General features: G+C 40.3%; 1 protein-coding gene across 3 annotated transcripts in view; it reads left to right on the top strand.

Annotated features, from left to right (window-relative positions):
- Positions 1–22,833, top strand: part of MBOAT1 (membrane bound O-acyltransferase domain containing 1) — a 58,780-nt gene that overhangs the window by 16,250 nt on the left and 19,697 nt on the right. The window contains exons 2-6 of one of the 3 annotated variants that reach the window (XM_015854750.1): positions 6,031–6,176; positions 6,706–6,783; positions 10,323–10,418; positions 13,978–13,989; positions 21,396–21,451. In XM_015854750.1, coding sequence (XP_015710236.1) covers positions 6,031–6,176; positions 6,706–6,783; positions 10,323–10,418; positions 13,978–13,989; positions 21,396–21,451 — 388 coding nt within the window. Of the gene's footprint in view, positions 1–6,030; positions 6,177–6,705; positions 6,784–9,447; positions 9,510–10,322; positions 10,419–13,977; positions 13,990–21,395; positions 21,452–22,833 lie in introns of all 3 variants that reach the window. The other 2 variants (XM_032442508.1, XM_015854751.1) reach the window with 2 other exon arrangements.

Below are 22,833 nucleotides of genomic sequence, written 5' to 3'. Positions count from 1 at the left end.
TTTATAGCTAAGAACAGCACTTTCCATTTTTTCCTTGTAAGACTTCAGGTTTTTTCTTTTGTTGGTTGGGTTGGTTGGTAGGTTTGTTTGTTTGTTTGTTTTCTTTTAATTCCACAATCAATTTCCAGTATACCAAACTGTCCATCATTTACCAGTCTCCTTCAGAAGGGGAGGTATCCCAGACTGTTATTTCCTATCCCCCTGGGCCTAGTTTGCTCTCACAACAAAAGCAAACATTTGACAATAAACCAAAGTTTGGCGGGTTATTCAGCTGACCAACTGACAAACTTGTGGTTTCCTGTAGTATCGGATATCAGAAAAGAGCGAAGATCTGTGGGTCTTTTTGTAAAAATACAGCTATTTGGGACAAAGAAGCAGACAGTGATTTTCTGCTAAATTAGGTTTTAGTGATATTTCCTGAAGCACTATAACTAGAGTATCCACTGCCATTTCACAGAATCACATAATCGTAGAGGTTGGAAGGGACCTCAAGAGATGATTGAGTCCAACCCCCCTGCCAAAGCAGGTTCCCTACACCAAGTCGCACCGGTAGGCATCCAAGCAGGACTTGAATATCTCCAGAGAAGGAGTCTATTTATCCTCCAGCACTGGTTCATTTGAAAATCTGCCTATCTGAAGGTCTTTGACAAATGTCTGGAGAATCATGTGGCAACCCAGCATACTCACCGTGCAGAAAATGACACAAAGTTATGGCAGGAGGCCTTGTGATGCCTATGGTCTTGCCCATGGATGTAGTCCCTCCACCAAGTGTTACGAGGTCCAGGCATGCTGGATGCCTAGAAAACAGCCTTGGAGACAAGGCATGCCAACTGGTCAGAGAAGGCCAAGAGGCACAGACACAGCCATCGTTCAGAGAGCAAGAAGAGGCACAGACATAGCCATCGTTCTTTGCTCAGTGACAAGAGGCACAGATACAAACATCATTCAGAGAATGTCATAAGGCACAGACATGACCACTGTTGTTCCAGCAATAGGAGGCACAGTTATGGCCACCATTCAGAGAATAGTATGGGAATCGTGCATGGTTTTCAAGCAGGGGGTGGATGATGGTATGGGACAATATCTGTGTCCTTTCTCTCTGCATGGCAAAGTGGCACACGGAAGCCATCTTCTAGAAAGGGGTCCCCAGTTCCTCTTGAGCCTTTTTGTCTTTCACATGAAGGTATCTGTCAGACCACAGAACCACCATGCCCAATACAGCCATGTTTGGTTACACCCATCAGCTGCTGTCCCTGAGGCCTCTGGGCATCACAATGGCCCCAGCTGTCTGTGTTTTGCCCTTCACTGAGTGGGTGGTCAGGCATTGAAACAAGGTCCTCAGGACAGTGGTTGTGGCAGCAAGCCTTTGCAGTTCAGGAGACATGTGGACAACACTCTCAGACATAGGTTTTAAATATTTTGTCATCCCATGTGTAGGAATGAGTTCAACTAAATGGTTCTTGTTGGTCTCTTTTCTCCTTTAGAAACTCTGTTTCTGGGTATTTTTAACCGATCTACAGCCATCATTGCTCCAGTTGAGCTGAAGCTGTTCCACACTTTAAGCATCTTAAGTTTTGGAGAGATACTTTTGTATTTCAAGGCTCCTTTAAGCTGGCTTAGAATGAGATGTAAGACTTTCATATATTAGCACTGGATACTGCGATGAGGTAGGCTTTATGTCCTCTAAAGTTTTATTACAGGAAATGAATATATCATCTACTTTGTCAATATCATGAGTTCTGATTTCCAGTTTTATTGCATGGATAATGTAAAAAAGGATTGCATAGAAGGTAAAGGTGTTTATTTTCTACTAACAAAGTTGATGTGGAAAGCTTTGGTTGTTTGTGTTGACCACATGTTGAGTATGTGTAATGAGAGGAAAACATGGGTGAAATGATTTATAATGATGAGTTGTTGTCAGAAGTGTTAATTCCCATATAGTTTATTTTCTGCTTCTATATTATTTTTGTTTGGACGCCACTCATTAAAGTTCAGAAGTCCTCAATTTACTGTTTACAAATTGTTTTTAGCAACAGTGAAAATAACCAATAGTGAATAGTATGAACTCTTTCCTATTTAGAAAGGGGAGGAAAGTGTGACTCATAATTTGCTTGTGATCCATTACAAGCTTGCTTAAACTCTCAGGAATAAATTCACTTCAGCACCTTAAATGTGTATAGTGGAGAATGCGATGTACTTTAAATGGGATGTGGTAAAGTCATTGTCAAGCAAACAGGCAGTGTTCATGTCCATATGCAGGTGTATGTGTTACAGTGTTATTTATTAACAACTAAATAGAGATGGTAGTCATGTGGAAAGCTATCACATCATGCTGTTATTCTGTGGGATAATAGATCAGATCCAGTGCTAGGTCCAGTGCTTGGTTTTAAATGAGGAATTATACCTTCCAGACAGATTGACTATTCACAGCACTTAGAGTAGAAGGTTAACTATGTTAGTCTTGCAGTAAGCTATGTGCTGTACCTTTCAGGGAGCTCTGTACTGCTAAATTTGATCCTCAGACTGCACCTCGTATAAACCAGAAGTCACGATGGTGCTTTTGTTTTGTGAGTGCAGGTGTCCAGGTGGAGACATACAGAAACTATTCCTCAATGCTCACATTTATTTATTTATATTCCCCAACAGATATCAAATAGCACTTTTATCAGTAGTTGGTATATTGGTTGGCTTTCATCTTGCTTTCTCCAGAAGCATTGTGACTCCCTGGCAAACCCTCAGTTTGATTCAGTGTTTCTATTGTATCATGTTTGAAGATCTGGAGCTGGCCTATTTGTGTTAGGCATCCTATTACGTGCTGTATAAGGAGATGGAGCTACAAACCAAGTGTAGATGATAGCTATTTTGTGGGAGAGAATCCAAAAGAGTATAATAATAATAAAAGTCTGCAAGCCTTAATCATAGACAAAGACAAGCAAATGCAGCATGTTGTATTTTGGGTCATGGCTGCCTGACAGAAAAATACAGACCTGAGGGGGAGAAAACTGCAGAAGGACTTGTGGTTGCTGTAGTTCAGAAGGAAGGGCAAAAGCAAAGCATGTGTGTTCCTAGCTCATGAGTGAGAGTCTTTTCTTCCTGCGTGTGTTGGTTTTTTTTTTGTTTTTTTGGGTTTTTTTTTGTTTGTTTGTTTGTTTTGGTTTTTTTTGTATCTTGGGTTTCATCTCCTGAGCAATGCACTGGGTGCAGCCCACTCACTTCCCTTCTCACTTCCCTTATGCTGTTGTGGTGTGTCATGTAATGTTCAAACGACATTCAGGGATTATGGTATATTTTTCTGTCTCTGACAATATCACAGTCACTTATGGATCCTGAAGTGTTAAATATCTCTCTCTCTCTCTCTTTTTTTTTTTTTAATTTGTATTTTTATTTATTTTAATCAGATCTTGAAAGGCTTATCTTTAGGTGTTGGGTATTTTTTAATCAGTTCTGTAACTTTTAATGGTATGTTGTAGCCATTCCTCAGCAAGCTGCTTCCTAGCTAAATTCAGTTAAAAATGTAAATAAGTGCTAGTATTCTGAGACAGTTACTGGCTGAATATATTAGGTATGTGATGTTTGGCTGCTCTGGGAAGAAAACCCTGTAACATTGTAAACAGAATGCAATGTAAGGCAAGGGTTTAATTTTGCTTTTATCCTGCTACAGAGTTTTGTCTCGACTCTGACAAAAGCCATGCAAGGAAGAAATTTTCTTGGTGAATTTTCACAACAAAGTGAAGATGTAATAGTGACATGGTTGGTGTACCCCCATAATCCAAGTAGCCCAGGTAGCGCCTGCTCTGAGGAAGCAGCAGTACAGGGTAGCAGCAGGGTATGCACACAAGGCTGCAATGCTTTTAGGCACTTCATGTCAGCTTGTGATGAGGTTGCTGTTGCTTGCTTTCTGCTGCTGCTGTATTTACCTGTCATGTAAACTACATAAATGCTGACATGAGCCTGCCTGCAATGGAAACTCACACTGAACTTAGCGGCATATATGAACCTCTGAATCCCAGCATCTTTAACATCTCAGACTGTAGTATGAGTCGTAGATGAAGTAGATGAAAACAAAAAAGAAGACGTTGCTTATCTTGGTGTTATTTTCATGGTGTAAAGCTTCCGTGAACAATATTGCACAGAAAGAAATATTGCCTTTTAAACAGTTGGCCATATGCTTCTTGGACTGTTTGGTCTTTCTTTCTCTATAATGAATCAGAGGGCCTCTGTATGCCATGAAGCTGAGCTTCCCTGAATGTACTAGTATAACCATAAGTGGGAGCATGTTGCAGCAAACTTAAGGTTCACCGAGTTTTCATTTGGATGCATCCATCAATCTTGGAAACTTACATGGATAGGATTCAGTCAGAGCAACCCTGTAGAAGATGCCCTTGTTTCAGCCATTTTTCTCTGGAAGGGGAAGTTTGAAGATTTGCTGTTTTGGATGTATGGTATTGCAATGGATCAGATGCGAGTTTGGAATTTGCGCCACAGCATTTTGGTTTAGTGAGACCAGTGTCATTTTGTTTTCTTGTTTTCAGCGTAAGACTTAAAAAGTAAGAACTGTAGCATTCAAGTAAGATATGAAGTGCTGTCATGATAAGACACGCCCAATTCCTTAATTCAGTTATAGATCTGTCTTCTGTTTGGAGGATAAATCTATCTTCTGTTTGGAGATGCTGGTGATTTACAAAAACAGTTAATAAATAGATGTTGTTCCTGCTACAAAGTAAGAAAACTAAGTGAATCCAAGTGTTTGAATAATTACATTATTGTATTGAGTTGCTGAATTTCCTCTGTTTCAGTGATGCAGGTGGTAATGTAGCCAGCAAACCTTTTAATGAAAGCATTTGATTTAACAGCACCATGTTGGTTATTGCTTACCATAATAGAACAATCTGGGGGCTGCACTGTCTTATTAAACATATTGTAAATGTTCTTGACAAAAATCTGGTTGAATCCAACAAGCTCTGGGCAGCTGGCATGTGAGAGCATTTCCAACTGTGATATATCATCTTGTCCTGAGCTGAAATCCTTGGATAATCATCTAATCCAAGTGATTGCTAAAATGTTGCAGCTTATTTAGTTTTGCTCATTCTAGGATGACATGCCGATGGAAAGCTCAGAATGAATTTAAAATAAAAGGACTGTTGCTGAATAAATGAATTTAACCCCATCTGTCTAGGGCCCAGGCTGAAGTTGTAGATGTGGTATCCAAGTCCTCTACTTCTCTTTTAGGGACTGCTCCTGAGCTCTTCCTTTACTTCTTGTGACTTTTGCTGAAGCTGTCAAAGTGAAGGTGACTGGAACAAAACAGCTTGGTGTCAGCATTACTCAGAGGACACTACAGCTTTTGCTTGTCCTTGTGCCTGACAGGAACTGTTTGTCCTCTATGTGTTCCTGTCCTGTTGCTCCTACTGCCATCATTAGCTCTTTACAACTGCTTCCTAGGCACATCAGAGACTTGCAGCAGCAGCTGAACAATTAAGAAGCATTTTACTAAAGCTATTTGCGTGGTAGATCAAGGTTTTTGGTTTTGGTTTATTTTGCATTCTTGAATTTTTTGGGGGGGGGGGGGGGAAATGGCACATTGAAAAGCCTCCTTGGAGGATGCTGTGCTGTGGAACTTTTCAGCTAGCTAACAAAGCTGTCCAGATACTGCTTGCAGAAGTGTTTCACATCAGATCTGTTGATGTGGCTGGGTTTTGGGGTCTGCTTTCTGGCCTCTGCCTTGCACCAGAAAGAGAGGAGTGGGTGTCCTCTGTACCTGGACTGTGCTGGTAACTGAGCTGCAGCTTGCTCTTGCTTTTCTCTGAGTTTTCAGATGGCTGTGCTTTTGTTTATTCTCTTCTTTTGTCAAGGAGAGTTATCGCTTGGGCTCACAAATGAGAATTTGGAGAAACAAACAAGAGATTAATTTCTCTCACTTTTCCCCTTTCCTAGCTCTGTTCTTTGTTCTGAGAATGGAGAGACTCCTCTTCCTTCCTTCACCTTCAAGAATTACAAGTTTTTCTGTTGTTGTTGTTTTGTGTTTTACAGATAAATTTTGTAGCCTGTCAACTATTTGCCCTTTTGGCTGCCTTTTGGTTTCGTATTTACTTGGGTCCCAGTCATGCCAGCTCTGCAGTTCGCCATGCATTTGCCACCCTCTTTGGAATATACTTTGCTGTCTTCTGCTTTGGGTGGTGAGTATTTAATCACTAGGCAGGCAAGACTTGGGTACTGTTTTTTTTTAACTTCATATCAAGTTTTCTGGGTTGTCTTTTTAGTCTCAAGACCCTTTTAATTTTGCAGTCCTTTTGGAAAAAAAGTGACAAAGTTTATACCAGCATAACCACTCTGAGCCTACTAAGTAAAATGAGCCACAAAAGCATTTGTAAGTGAGACATTTAATCTGTGATATATTTGTTCTGGCAGGTAGTCACACCAGTTTGTTGTGAAGACAGCTCTTTTGGAAAAGAGGCATCCAGTTTGAATGAGCACTTTAAGCTAGGCTGCCCTTTCTCTGAATGAAACACACTGACAACATCTTGTCAGTATGAGTTAATCTATATTGTGTATTCAGGCTATAAAAATGTCATTGTGATAATCCATGTTTTCTGATACAGCATTGCATTTATGCCATTCTCATAAGAAACTGTTCCTTCACTCTGAACTGCCAGCCCCTCCAGGTCATGTAGAAATTATCTAAATATTCACTTTGTTGTCTTCAAGGTATTCCATTCATCTTTTTGTCCTGGTGCTGATGAATTATGGCATTATGAATTTGGCGAGTATTCCCAACATCCACAGGTGAGCACATGTGGTAGCGATACTGGAACCGCCCCTCTGGTCTCCTTTCACTGAGGAATACGTGGTGTTTTTCTTTCAGTACCGCTTTATCTTCTTCACTACCTTTCTTTCCAAGTTACTTGCACAAGCTTTGTTCTTTCAGTTACAGAAGCAGCTGTAATCTTTGTGGTTTTTGCATTGGTACATTGCATTTCTCTATGAAATTCTTGGCTCCAGAAGTAGGCTTTTGTGGGCTTAGTAATTTATGCCCAAGCTTCTCTCTCTCTCTCTTTTTTTTTTTTTTTTTTTTTTAACTTAATGAAGTCATATTCTCCTTAGTAGTGTGTCCTTGAGGATTGCTTTCAATAATCCTTTTTAATGTGTTCTTCCCCTTGCTGCTTGGCCTTTAGGTATTTTCCACTTATTCTTGAATTAAGTAGTTCAGTTAAGGTCACTGTGGCAACTTAACTTAGTGATCTGTGAAATAAGTCTTGCTTTAGGTACTGGACTTGGAACTTGAAAAAGTAGGAAGTGTCACATATGTTATTACTTTGGAGCAGAAGCTTACAGCATCACCATGAGAAGTTCCCAACCATGGGATCTTTTTGTGTTTTTTTTTCCCCCTATATATATATGTCTTGGAGAAAGATACCCATGACACACAAAGGGCTTTGTCAAGTGAGTGCTTTCCTAGCTGAAAGATGAAAAGCACTCTCATAAAAATGAAAAATACATGGAATTTACATCTTCTTCTTCCACTGTGTTAGGGGAAGTTGGTGTGAAAGAACTTCTCTGATCAGTCATTTAGTATTCTCATGGGGGTCTCTGTTAAGAGTTCAGCAAGTAGGAGTTTTTAAAATTGTGTAGGTGGGCTTATTTATTCCCCATTGACCTACATGACAGGGAAATTTTATTTTTGAAACTTCCACTTTACAGCAGACTTGAGGGATCAGGTTGTAGTTCTTCCTACTTTACTTCTACGTTGGCATCCCTAAGATTATACAATTCGTAATGTGATTTTGTTTGGGTGCATAGCTATTTCTGCAGCTACTAATGGCTGCAGCATGGTGAATTTACATCAGTCTGAACTGTGGATCTGAAGCCCTTCCTACACTTGTCTTCAGGGCCAGGACTGTCTGAGCATCTAATGCTCTGATCTCCCCTTCTTCTCTAGTGCTTCCTGAGGTAGCACCTCCCTGATATCCAAATGAAAACCGTCCATTATAAACTCATCTAGGATTGCTTAGAAGTGTGAACCACAGGCAACAAGTTTGTCCTACAGCAGTCAATAGCATTTTGCACCAGGATAATAATGAAGCAGATCTTGTTACTGGCCACCCAGCTGTATATAAAAGCAAAGCCTACAAGTCCAGAGATAATTAATATCTTTTTAAATGCAGTTGGGCTATGTTTGTGAAAGAAATATCATCTAGAGGCTGTAAGGGAAAGGTGCTTAAAGTGTGTAATATTTGTTTCCCAGTCATTGTACCTGCCCATCCTTCGTAGAAATGCAGGTGTAACTCATTTACATGAAACAAATGAACTGTAGGAACTACATTACAGAAGTAATCATCCATTGTTTAAGTCTTCTTAGACAAGTAAGTGTGGTTGTAAGGAAACAGGCTTGATTTCAACAGGAAACCTCCTTGCTCTGATTGTTTAACCAGTTAGTCATAATGGGAGAAACACCTGTATGTTGCAACACAGATCAAGCCAGTTGGTATAATGTCACCCACTAATACAAGATAGTCATGTGTGTTCTAGAATTGATGTGAATAAGTCAGTCAACATGCCGAAAAACCTCAGGAGGCCTGGGAAGAATGGGTTATTTTACTGTATTTCACTAGATGTGAAGTACATGTCAGTATTTATTTTAGCAAAATTACAGCATATTTAAGATGCATGAGAATAATAAGTTTAAAAAATTCAAGTGTAGTGACTAGATTGTTGCGTAGAGGTCCACTAAGAACACTGGGACCTTTGTATTGGGAGTCCAAGAACTGGTTCTTTTCCCTCCCCAAAATGCGGGTGTAAGTGAACAAAGGAAATAAAAGCAACAACATAGTTTAATGTGCATGCTCCTATCCCTGGTTATTTTCAGCTAGTTTGCTCTCTGGTGAAGCTACCAGCCTTCAAGACTTGTAAGTTGAAAAATTAATCCAGCATTGGAAATGCTCCAAGCTGCAACAGCAATTCACTATTGTCTCCACCTGGTCATTGCTCCCCTTTCAGTCTTTTCACTTGAGCATCAAGGCTTATTTTAAACACTTCATCCCATTTATCACAGTTACATGTTTCACCTGGGTGACCTGCCATTCTCAGTTGATGAAAGGGAGCCTAAGGAACTGGATTGGATGCCTGACTGAGATAAAGTAAGACAGATTCTGCTTGGAATCTCCTGAAGAAGCTGTCATGTCCCTTCAGTCAGCCTTTCAGACAGCTGTTTGCTTCAGCCATGTGAACTACAGATTGTCTTGTGATCCTTGTCTTCAAATCCATCACTGTCACTCACACTGCAGTCTATTAGTCCCCAGGGAGGAAAAGCTTATTTCATTTATAGCCAGCCATGATATGAGGAAGGCATGTCTAGTTTTCAGCCAGCTGACTGTTGCTGTTGTTTTATTTTGCCTTTAGTTCCCTTCTCTAATCCAACTTATTCTGGGCATTTTTTTTTTTTGCATGTAGCTGGCTTCTGATGTAAGGGATGCTAACTGGTGTGGTCCTGACCCATCTCAAGCTCATGAAATGTAAGCCTTTCAGCTTACACCTTTGTACTGCCTAGTTTACTTCACTTGTCAGTCTTTCCAAGTGTCCATTCACTTCTTATCTCTTCAGTATCTTCTTTCTTGGTTGGGTATATGCAGGGAGAAATTAATTATGGGAAAGGCTGCATCTGTCACACCTGGATGCTGCAATGCTCAACTCTTATAATGGAAAATGTCATCTTGTTCTCCTGCCTAACAATTCTGTGGTCATCCTGAAAAATTGAGAGTGAATTTATCAAGCTTAAGTAACCGCTTCTTCTGGAAAATGGCATAATTCAGCAGTTGGAGCTGAAAACATCAGGCTATGTGTCATTACCTAGTTTTACACATAATCAGAAAAGGGAAAACATCTCAAATATTTTGATTTCTAGTGGATCAGGAAGAGTCGTATGTGTAAACAAAGGACATTTATAGGTAGAAAAAGGTAATGGTAACTTCAGCTACACATACACAGCATAACTGGGTGCAAAATGCCTGAGTGAGATTAATTTCAAATAGTATGTGGGAGAGGGAACTCTGAAATTGAAATGCTTGGAATTATCACTTTTTATTTTATTTTATTTATTTATTTATTAACAGTGCAAGGAGTAATGCTTCAGTTGCATTTAAATCCTCATAAATCCTGGTAGAACTTAGATTTTTGCCAGATCTTGTCACATTGATTCAGACTTGTGAATAATGTTGTTTGCAAAGATCAAACCATGACCCTAAACAAGCCCAAACCCAATTTGAGTGATTCCATTTCTTGTTGGTACTTGTGTCAGTAACTATGTATTCTGTATCTTATGTTTTTAGGTACTCCTTTGTTGTAGCTATGGGATACCTCACCTTGTGCCACATAAGCCGAATATACATATTTCATTATGGTATTCTGACTACAGATTTTTCTGGGTGAGTGAGTCTGCAGGCTGTGTCCTGTATAAATTAATATTAGTTGAATTACATTTTAAGAATAATGCTTATATTATCTGAGGGGACCTGCAATTTTGTTTGCCTTCTGAGAGGTGGGCTGGGCATCCCATCTTCCCAGGCACCTCCATTGGCTCCAAGTCATCCCTTTTCCCTTTCCTATTTATCTCAGAGGGTTCTTGGGGCAGCTGGATTCCTCTGTAGTCTGATGGGGAAAGTTTCCTAGCAAAGGGCTGCAGCTGGTGGGAAGGGGGTTGGGGACAAGTGTCTGGGGGAGCTGGGGTGTGAGTGAGGAGTGCAGACAGGCGTGCAGTCAGCTAGTGTTGTGGGCTCTGTTGTCATGGCAGGTTATAGCTGTTGTTAAATAGCACAGCTTCTTGTGGGCACTGCATTTCTGTGGAATGGTGTTGTTCACAGAAACTCTAGGCTCTCTACATTTGATTTCGCGGAAATGGTTGAGAATGCTTTGCAGAAATATAGACAGATAATGTTATATATTTTGTTTATGAGAGGAAGGCATATTTTTTGTGTTATTTTAAAAGTATGCTAATTCATATTCCATTTGTTTAATCGAGTGTCTGAACAGAAGAATTATGAACATACCATGAAAAACCTCTGTAAACTGGCAGTCAGTTATTGACTCCTATTTCAGTCCTCTGTCTTCTTACAGGCATAAAGTAAGAAAGAGTGTGTGTGTGTCTCTGTGAGGTAATGGAGGGTTCAAGCATTTAATTGCATTTCTGAAAAAAATAAATGAATGTTCTTTGAGGACTTCAGAGTTTTTTATTGGAGAATGGGGCAGAAAAGAGAACTCACATTTAGAGAAATTTAGTTCTCTGATTTTTCTGTGATTCTCTTAATGCACAAAAGCATGTTCTGAATGAGCATGGCATACCAAGAAGCCTATAAATGGGACTGGAATGTTATAGCTCTATGTGTATTAGACAGAGGAAGAAATGTGAGAGAGCGTGCTTTTCTGAATAGCGTTCAGAATGTACTGTGAGGCGTATTAGCTGTCTCTGTCTGAGAACATCCAGCTGAGATTGGGGGTGGAAGAAGAGGAATGGTGGTTGTTTTATAGACTAGGTAGCAGTTTCTGCTCCCTTGGTGAAAAAGGAGCTGTGTATCTAATGATGAGCTTGAGAATAATAGCACTGAAAGATTAATACTTGAACTTACTCTATTATTTATTTTTGTCCTGATATTTAAGATATGGACCAATTCCTAAACTTCAGTCCAACATAAAACTGTCAAAGAGGAAACAACTGGATAATGTAATACAGAGAGCAACTAATCTTTATGGTATTTTTAAAAAATGAAGACTAAATAAAGCTATTGTAGTAGTATTAAGAAAAGCTCAGCATCCAAAGTGTTCAAACTGAGATCAGTGTCATAAATCTGTCTTACAGCCTGTTTTCCTCAGCTATGAATAATACATGCCCACTGAGGCTTTGTGAACATGTCTAAAGAGATGTTATGACTGGAAGAGACAAAATCATAGAGTCAGAGAATGACTTGAGTTGGAATAGATCTTACAGACCATTCAGTTCCAAACTATCATGCCATGGGTAGGATTACCAGTCACTAGGTCAGGCTACCCTGGTCCCTATCCAGCTTGGCTTTGAGCACCTCTAGGGATGGGGCATCCACAGCTTCTCTGGGAAACCTGTTCCAGTGCCTCACCACCCTCTGAACAGAGAATTTTTCTCCTAACATCTGATCTGCATCTCCCCCTCTTTTAGTTTAAAACTGTTTTGCTATCAGACCATGAACAAAATTAGTTTCCATCCTGTTTGTATTTGCCCTTTCAGTATAGAAAGTCCACAATGAGGTCTCTTGAAAGCCTCTTCTCCAAGCTAATTCTCATAGACATCAGTTTTGCTATGCATCTGCAAAAACGGAACCTCCTCCTCCTCATTCTCCCTTGTTTGGTGGTTCCACATATGAAACAGAAGGGAACCATTCCAATATGCTTCTGGTTAAGACAGTGTCCTTAAATCTTTTCTCAAGACTTCACAAACTACCAAAACAGAATCCATGTAGTGATGTCCACCTCCCTTCTTCAACTTCCCATCCTTTTCATTGAACACAGCTGGGGATATACTGAAGAAACAAACCACTGGATTTAGAGGAATCTTTAGAGTGAACAAAAAGCCTGTCATCTGCTGACTTGTATTTGAGATCTCAGTATTCCATAAGCCTATGATAATATGCCATTACAAGAAGGCAGTTTTAATCACAAAGGCGTGTAACCTGTTCTGGTGTCATCAGCTCTTTCCAGTGTTGATTTCCTGAAGCAGAGACATGTCAGACATTAAATAGATATTTTTTATGGGTGTTGGAAGGGACCTCTGGAGGTCTAGTCCAACTCCCCTGCTGAAGCAAATTCCCTAGCGTAGGTTACAAAGGAAAGTGTCCACACAGGTTTTGAATATCTCCAGAGAAGGAGATTCTGCATCCTCTCTGAGCAGCTTGCTCCAGTGCTCTGTAACCAGCAAAGAAGTTTTTCCTCATGTTTTTATGGATCATCTGTGTTCATGTTTGTGCCTATTGCCTATTGTTCTCTCACTGGGCACTACTGGGAAGAGTTTAGCCACATCCACTTCAATCCTGTCCTTTAGATATTTATAAGCATTGATAAGATTTCCCCCCCCACTCCCCCTCAGTCTTCTCCAGACTGAAGAGTCCCAGGTCACTAAGCCTTTCCTCATAAGGGAGGTGCTTTAGACCCTTAATTTTCTTTGTGGCATAGCTCATTTGCTCTTGTGACCTACTCTGTGCCCTTAAACAGTGCACAAAAGTGCATGCATAACCCCTGCTATGTGTGTTAGTAAATGTATTTTTTGGTTCCTTACTAATGGTTGTACTATTTGTTTGGGATTCCATATTCCTTTCTGAGAACACAGCTTTTAAAGTACATGGAGAGGTGGACAGAGAGCAAGGTAATGTTTGAGTCATGTCTTAAGTAAACAAAAATGAAAGATCAAGATGTGACTCATCACTTCAAGTTTAAGTAGTAAGGAAACTTGTTCTGTACTGGTGACTGTTTAATACTTCTAAGTCCTGGCAACAGCATGTTTGTTCGCTAACAATCAAGACTATGCTCAAGCTAATCGTAGCAACTTCTTGTTTTGAGTTTTCATGTGTTTCACTGTACTTAGATGAAAAGCTCACTTGTTTTAAACTACATTATGGAAAATAGTGATAAATCCCAATTTGTTACACTTAAATTTTGATTATATAAGGATATATATTTGTATATTTAATTGTAATTGTGTTTCTTTAATTTATGTTATCTCAAAAAATGTGGTGACATAACTTTTTATCTCAGTGAAAGTTCAATTCCTTTTTTTTTTTTTTTTTCTTTCTTTACTTTACACTTATTGTATAATAACTGAACTCTCTGCTTCCCCCATAATTCAAATCAATCTTTGGGAGAAACATGCATATTTCATTTTGCTTTGTTTGCTTGGCATTAATACATTGTACCTAGAAAAACCAAATCCTAACTCTTTTTCTCTTATTTCTTCTTTATGCTAAGAGGATTATGCTGGTAAGTTGCCTGGTTTCTATACAGTGTTATAAAAACAGTAATAACAACATACATTTTTGTTCTTTGTGTCAAGGCTTCAGACCAAGTATAGTCATGTTATGGTGTTAGGGAAAAATGAGTTTAAAATCAAGGGATTTTGGTCGGGATTTTTGAAAATTATGAATGGATATGTTTCCAGTCTAGCAAGCTTTCTGAACAAATACCACATGCATATGATCATCTGGACATAATTCAGGGTAGCTCCTTATCCATGTGAAGTTCTATGTCTGCTTTAATCCTTTGCTTGATTAAGACCATAAAGCATTTTGGTTTCATCTTTAAATTTGTGCTTCATGTGAGCAAAATTTCATAATACTGCAGAAAACAGGCATAGATCTAATCTATTTCCTAAAGCCATGTTGAACCACAGTGCAGAAATGCTACTCGATCCTCTGGATTTAGTTTTGCTGGTTTGTTTGCTCTTCTTAAAACATGTGCAGTGCAGTACATTGTTTGTGGTGTATGTTCCAGAAGCTCTGGATGACCTTGGTTTGGTCAAGTATCCAGTGGCGGTATAGCAGAACAAATGCAGGGTGAGCAGTGAAGTTTGGGGCTGGTTTCTGCTATTACAACTACTAGTAAAGGTAGTTGTTTTATTAAGGGGCAATTCTGGTTTCTCTGCTTGCTCACTGCTTGGCTGCTCTGCCAGGCTTTTTGTGCTCTTGAAACCACTTTGAGATGTCTTACCATTGATTACACAGAAGTCCTGAAAGAGCCACACATGACAAGTAGCAGTTAGCCAAGATTTGAGTTGTCAGTCAACACGATAGAACTCCATGTATCTAGTATTCCCTGGGATATGTCTCCAGAAACAAATGATCTTTTAAGCAAAATATTTCTATCATGAAAGTGTAAAAAAAAAACAAACAAAAAACCAAAACATTTGGATGCTTTCACCAAAAAAAAAAACCAAAACAAAAACAACAACCTACATGAAGCAAACTGGGAATGGAGGACTAGGCATGAGTATATACAGTCAAATGTTTCCCCTCTGTGTGTGCTTCAGTCATTTTTTTTTATTGAAAGGGGAAATCTGACCTTGTTGCCAGTGAGGCTGTTGTGTCCCTGTCTCAGCGATCCCTCTGCCAGCACAGTTAATATCACAGCAGAGTGTGACTATGTGAGCTCCTCGTACTGCTTTCCAGGCTAAAGAGATAAACCTGAAAGAAATGTTTTCTGACTTTTTTGTTGCAGTGAGCCCTTATACTCCACCTACTCACTTAGTGAAATCAGGTCAGTGGAAACTATTTGTAGCTCTGGTGTGCCAGACTTCTCCATGGGATTACCTAAGGTCAGGCAGTCTCTGTTTGGTTCATAAGCACTGAGGTTTGCCTAGCACAGAATCCCGTTTCTGATATGGGGAAGATCCCCATAACAGGCAACAAGCTGATGCTGGCATCCTTAGTTCCATTGGTCTGTGTTGCTGAGCATATTTATTCTGCTGGGACAAGTCATGTTTGAAAATGACATGAACTGGCATGTTTTCATTTGGAAGATTTAATTAGGGGAGCAAAACCCTTTGTCCTTATTCAGTATTCTGTAAAGTGTTGCATCTTTGTCTTGTTTTTCAAGACATCTGAACTTAAGTGGGAGAAGAGATTTTTTATTTGTTGAAATATTCCATACTAATAATGTACTATATAAAATTCACTGAAAATTATATTACTATTTCATATTGAATTCCTGAGAATTTTTTAAATAAAAGTTGGCCAGTATGGTTCGTGTATGGGAGGTGCAATACAGCTACAATTTGTTATTAAACTGTTAGTCAGTGTGTAAAGCACAGAGGAAAAAATCACAAAAAAAAAAATCACAAAAAATGTAATTCTATATGTCTGTGCTAGTTTGTGACTGTAGTGTTTAGTAATACAGGTGAAAAAAAGGAGGATGTGCATTTATACAACATAGGAAGTAGCTGCAAATCAACTGGAAGTTGTTCTCATATAGAATCATAGAATTACTCAGGTTGCAAAAGACCTCAAAGATCATCAAGTCCAACCGCGTATGATGGGGTTCAACTGTTTTGGGCTTCTTAAACACATAGTTTATTTCAGATGCTCTGCTCCTGAGGGTAGTTCTTAATGCTTTATCTGTAAATGCAAGTAGTTCTATCTATAAATACAAGCAGGTAGACCGTCTTCGAAAATTTGTTTAAATATTTCATTAAGTTTTAACATTTTGACCTAACAATTAGTCCCACTCTCAATATCTCATGCACTTCTCTCAGAATCTGGGAGAAAGAAAAGGTCATTGGAAGTTGTATAGTTTTGTTTACTCCCTTTCTTCAATGCTCTTATATTTTCAAGCTTTAGTAATCAGAACTTCTGTGCATATTTAGGAAATTGTGTTCTTTTGTTTGTTCAGCTTTTTTTTTCCCCTAAATAAAATCCAATTTTTCCATGTCTGACTTCAATATTGATTTAAGATTTGCGTTCTCGTGCATTGCTCTGTGAAGATGTTTAAAAGGGTGTATTTGTTATTCTAAAGAAACAAAAGCAGTTTTAGACTTGCTCTGTCCGTGTATGTGAGAGACATTTGAGTGGCAGAGAGGAATGGAACAAGCTATGGTTGTGCAGAAGGGGTGGCCCCACACCTCAGTAGGGTGCCAGGAGGATAGAGTCCCAGTGCTGCCTATTGCATAGTACTATGCCCTCTCTTGCAGTGAAGATTTGGGCCCCCAGAGGGAGAATGATTGATGGATGAAGGAGGAAGAAGATACTCCCTGCTCACCTGAAACCTTGCTCGCTCATTGTGTGAAATGTCTGATGATACCTAATGCTGATCTTGTGAAAGATTTAGAGAGAGTCATCCGTTGCTCCTGTGCAGTGGGTTTCCACCTCCCCAAGCAGGATGTGGGATACATGGGTGGATCTGTAACATGAGAGTCGCCCTCCCAACCATGGGCCAGGAGTGTCGTGTTTGTTATCTTCTTTGGAGTTCAGGCTTGAGGGAGGGAGATGGTGTGTCTTCTCTGATGAAAAATGCGCATGAGACTCATTTGTTCTACTGGGGTGCAATGTGCTGTGAATGAGACAGTGAATTCCTAATATAGATAAAAACGACCTCTGGGTTCTCTGTGTTTACATGGTATACAGTTTTAATGCAGGCTGTGCTCTTGCTTCCATTGATTAATCAGCCCATCAGAACTGTTTGCATTTGGGATCACAGAATCACAGAATCACAGAATTACCCGGGTTGGAAGGGACCTCAAGGATCATGTAGTTCCAACCCCCCTGCCTAGCAGGGCCACCAAACATACGCCTTTACTAGATCAGGTTGCCCAATGGGCCCCGTCCAACCTGGTCTTGAACACTCCAAGATGGGGCATCCACAACCTCACTGGCAGCCTGTTCCAGGACCTAACCACCTCTTCTAGTAAAGAACTTTCCCCTAACATCCAACCTAAATCTTCCCCTCCTTCAACTTAAAAACCATTTCCCCTAGTCCTGCTATTATCAGCCCTTTCGAAGAGTTTACTCCCCTCCTGGAGTAAGTTCCCTTCAGGTACTGAAAGGCTGCAATGAGGTCACCCCGCAACCTTCTCTTCTCCAGGCTGAACAAACCCAACTCCCTCAGCCTGTCCTCATAGGGAGGTGCTCCAGCCCCCTGAATCATCTTTGTGGCCCTCCTCTGGACCCTTTCCAAAAATCTCCATATCTTTTTTGTACTGAGGGCTCCACACCTGGACACAGTACTGCCCAGATGGGGCCTCACCAAGAGCAGAGTAGAGAGGGACGATCACCTCCCTATCCCTGCTGACCACCCCTCTCCTGATGGAGCCCAGGATCCCATTTGCTTTCCGGGCTGCCAGAGCGCACTGCCTGGCTCATGTTAAGTTTCTCATCTATCAGGACCCTAGAGTCTTCTTTCAGCGAGCTGCTCTCAAGGACAAACTCCCTTTTTCCCAGCCTGTACAGGTGCCTGGGGTTCTTGCCGGCCCCAAGTTGCAAAACCTTGCACTTTGCCGTGTTGAACCTCATTAGGCTCAACCCGAGCCCAGCTTTCCAGGCCTGTCAAGGTCCCTCTGAATGGCATCTGTTCCGCTCCACCGTATCGACTGCACCACTCAGCTTGGTGTCATCAGCAAACTTGCTGAGGGTGCAACTTCCATTCCCTCATTTCGATGTTCAATTAATAAAGATGTTTTAAAGAGCCACCGGGTCCCAAGGACAGACCTTGAGGACGCCGCTCGTTACCGGCCTCCACCTGGGACATAGAGCATTGCACCACTCACCCTCTGTTGCGGCCTTTTCAACCCAATTGCTTATCCATCTAGTTGTTCCACCCATCAAATCCACCTCCCCTCCAATTTGGAGATGAGGATTTCGTGATGGGGACCATGTTCAAAAAGGCTTGCTCAGGTCCAGGTAAAATGACATCGGTCGCCTTCCCTTCATCCACCAACGCCGTCACTGTCCATCATAGAAGGCCAAAGATTAGTGAAGCATTGACCTTCCCCTGGTGAAGCCATGCTGGCTGTCTCGGATCACATGCTCGTTCTTTATGTGATCAAAGCATGTTGTCCAGGAGGATCTGTTCCATTAATCTTCCCAGGCACAGAGGTGAGACTCACCGGCCTTGTAGTTACCCCGGGTCGTCCCTGCTCCCTTCTTGTAAATGGGAGTGACGTGACCCTTCCTCAATCATCCGGGACCTCACCTGGCAGCCACGACTTTCTCACATATTGATGTGGGAGAGCGGCTCACGCAACCACCTTCAGCCAGCTTCAGGACTCTGGGATGCACGCCATCTGGCCCCATAGACTTATACTCTCTGTATAATCTCTCTGGCTGACAGTGGGGGGCCTGATCTTCAAAGACAAGTATCTAGATTTTTGTCTCTTAAAGGTGTAGAATTTTGGCTCTGGGCCTGAGGTTAAAATTTGCACACTTCAGCATAAAGTGCTTGCTGTAAGACAGACACGCTACAAATTGAAGCAATTTTAAACTAGTGTTAGCGTTCACACATAGAGCTAAAGGGTCAAGTACTGACAAAATAAAAGTCTAAACTGAAAATCTCTGTCTCTCCTAAGGATTAAAAAGTCTGCTTTTTTTTGTATCCTTAAAGGGTTGGGGTTTATGCATCTTTGAAAGAAAAGCTAGAATTTGAATGGGAAAACTGGAGAAATACATTGTATAAAGTACTGGCGATAACAGCTTATAATGAACTTTTCATAAAATGGAAAGATTAATTGGAATAAAACTTAGAATGACTTTTTCACATTGTTGAAGCTGCCTGGACAATGGAGAAAAGTCATTTTTGTCAATTCTTTAGCTGTAATCTATGATCTAGATGACCCAGGAATTAATGCTACAGAGACACTTGTGTTACAGTTGTATTCCAGATTTCTATATATAAAAGCTTGTTCTGAATTTCTTGTGCAAGTAAGTGTTTTTACTGATATTTCAAGGGGATGCTCCTGAAACCATAGAAATAGTTTCTGATTAAAAAACTGACTGATAATACATGTTGGTTAGAAAATGCAAGTTATTCTACCTACGCAGAATTATGTGTAGATTCCTGAAGCAGATTGGATATATTTAGTATTAAAAATAAATAAAGAAATAAGAAACCACTTACAATGAAAAAAAAATATCTTTTCCCAGTAATCTTTTTACTGTGCGCAGCATATTAATTATCTTGAAAATCAGCTTGATTTATCACAGTGGGATGATGAGGATGAGATTGTACACAATTTATCTAGCCTCTGGGTTTACATTTGATTGTAACCAGTGGGTTGGTTTAGGGTAAAAGGATGGTTCAGAATCTCTTGTAAAACCATGCAGGATATTAACATTTGACTGTTATTTTAGACAGAGATGCCACTGAATGTAACTCTTTTTTCCTTATCTTGTGAAGTGGATGGGGCAAATACAGTGCTTGAGCTTAAAAAACAACAACAAAAAAAGCCTTCAACATTTTTTTTCTTTCATTGGATCCCAGAAAATTTATCAAGGTGTTTAAAATAAATAGCCATACAATTTTTAATGGTCATCTATTTGTCTTTAAAAAGTTCTCCATACCAGTCAAACTCTGTAAATAGGTGGTTTCCTCTTCTAATTTGTTTTGAAGACATTGTTACTGTTCAAGGTAGAACCCTCTTATGGCTTATCCTGTTAGTTTATGACCTTGTTAAGAAATAATCCATTGTATTAATCCTCAGAGAAATAAAAATTATTGAGTGGAACTGGTGTGACATGTAATCATTGTAAATAATGCTTTAAAAGTAATTGTGTCCTCATCACCCTTCACAATTCAGTGGCTGTTAGAATTCTGTAGGGGTCTGAGACTTGGGCACCCTTTGCTGGCGTCCGTGGTGGCAGAATAATATGGGGAGGCAAGGGCAGCACATGGTCATCACTCCCTTTTCCTGACATGGACTCTTCCAGATTACAGGTGCTCAGTGGTGGGTTTGGTGTTTAGGGCTCTACAGCACTTAAAAGCAGTACATGGATAGCAATTATGGAGCCTCTCTTTGAGAGGGTCTGATTGATTTTCCTCACAGTTTGTTCCTTTTCTTTCTACTCACAAAGCTGTACTTTGCCTTTCCCCCTGCCTCCCTATACATCAGCTGTGGCAACCCACAGTATTAAGAATCTTGGTAAAGCCAGATATTGGAAATATAAGCAGCGCTATTGAATGTAATGTCTGTTTGTATATTGCTTGTTTGGTTGACCCTAAAGCTGCTGGCACTGTAGCCTATAAACCTGGCTCAGGTTCTGCTGGTTTGTATGTTTGGGAGTCTCCAGATCCCATGTGCCAAACACACCCAGTTGGATGGGCAGGCTGTCCACCCAGCAGTCACAAAGCCAAGAAGCAGGGGGGATGCTGTGTCATGCTGACAGATATTCTGCTGTTTGCACTTTATCAATTGGACTATTCACATATGGAAATAAGTGTGTGTATCTGCAGAGTTGGCATTTGTTTAGGGCAGTGAGGAAACATGATTGGAGAGTTACAGCAAGGAAAGGCAGTGTTATGTTACAGCAATATTGCTATTCTGCTATTGCATACAATGGGGCTTGAATTTGGTTTTCGCATGGAAGGAAGCATGCTGGGCTGCAGAATCTGGTAGTCCTTAGTGGCATGACTTCTGAATTACAATTTGCACTGCTGTGGGGTGGGGAGGCATAAAATGAGGCTTTGTGTGTGCTTAGCAATTAAAAATTCCAGTGCAAGTTACTGTGGGGTTGTTTTGAACTCAGGCAATTGTCTTATGCCTGAGTTGCTCCTTCAATTTTAATTGGATGTTTTCCACTTGTTGCTAATACAGTTATGCCTTTTAAAGGGATAAAGACATTCCAGAAGAAAGTTGAGAATAATTTGTGTTACAAGATGTGTAACTGCTGTGTCTGTCTTTGTTACAGTCCGCTGATGATAATTACACAGAAGATCACAACACTTGCATGCCAACTACATGATGGTAAGTAAGGGAATTTTTTTCCCATGAAGACAGCATTTTTATTCCCAGTACATTCTGTGGTGGAATAACAGAGAAGATGAATGTAGTTCAGTGGGCTGCTCCAAGTGAAGAAGAAAAATGCTTTGTAGAGAAAAACAAGAGATTTCAAGTTTTGATCAATTCTATAGAATCAAACTGTCCTTTCAGTAATGAAGACAACTATTTTTCCTTGTGCAACCTCTGGTTCTTTGGCATGAAGTTTGGATTTTATTCTGTATCTGCATTTACTGTTTAAGTGCTATAATGTATCTCTGTTAAGCTTTCTGAAGCAATTCTTGATTCTCAGAAATCAAGAGCTTTATTTGATCTGTAGCTTCAGCCATTAAAATCAGTGTAGAAAGTTTATGGTGTCAATGGTATTGACAGCATAAGTGATATCAATGGGGAAAATGGCTTTAAGGAGATTTAGGTTAGATGCTAAGAAGAAATTTTTTACTCAGAGAGTGGTGGGGTTCTGGAACAGGTTGCCTAGAGAGGTTATGGATGCCCTGTCTCTGGAGGCATTCAAGGCTAGATTGAATGGAGTCCTGGGCAGCCTGATCTAGTGGTTGGCAACCCTGCTTATGGCAGGAGGATTTGAATTAGATGATCTTTAAGATCCCCAGTCTAAGCCATTCTGTGACGTATTCAATGAGTTGTGGGAGATGGAATCCAATTGCTTTTTCTGTGGGAAAAGCAGAGTTGCAGGTAAAATAGTGTTGTTTCCATTCTTACTCTGTGCTGTAATAGCAAAGACTAGAAATGCTAATTGTCATCAGTACTATTATTGCGTATATGTATTGGTGTTGAACTATGAACTTCCAATGGCCTGAAGCTCACTGTATTTATAAGCTATGGGTGACTAGCCTCTAGAACTGCTGTGTTTAGGTGGTGGCTCTTACAGACTGCAGGATCTGGCATTTGCAAGTTAAATTTATGTTGGATGGGTCTGTGTTGTGATTTCACACTGGTAGGCAACTGAAATCCACCACACTGCTCCCTCACTCCCCCTTCTCAGAGGAAGAGAGGGAGAAAATCCAATGAGGAAGGGCTCCAGGATGAGATCACTCATCAGGTAGCATCACAGGCAAGACAGACAAGACTGATTTTTAGCCTATTACTAACAGATTAGGGCATTAAAACTAAAAGCAAACTATAAACATTTTTCTTCCATTCACTTTCTTATGTTTCCTGTCCCCAAGCAGCACAGGGGAACAGGGAACAGGAGTTGCAGTCAGTTCATAATGCTTTGTATCTGCTACTCCTTCATGACTGCACAGCTTGAAGGTCTGCATGTGCTAATTGACCTTGCTGTTAACTTTCATGTTGCTGAGGCTTCTCTGCCCCTGTTATTTAAGCCAGTC

Source organism: Coturnix japonica, chromosome 2, assembly GCF_001577835.2.
Source record: "Coturnix japonica isolate 7356 chromosome 2, Coturnix japonica 2.1, whole genome shotgun sequence".
Taxonomy (NCBI): Eukaryota; Metazoa; Chordata; class Aves; order Galliformes; family Phasianidae; genus Coturnix; species Coturnix japonica.
The sequence above is the reverse complement of the archived record's forward strand: the minus strand, read 5'-3'. Positions and strand labels throughout refer to the sequence as shown.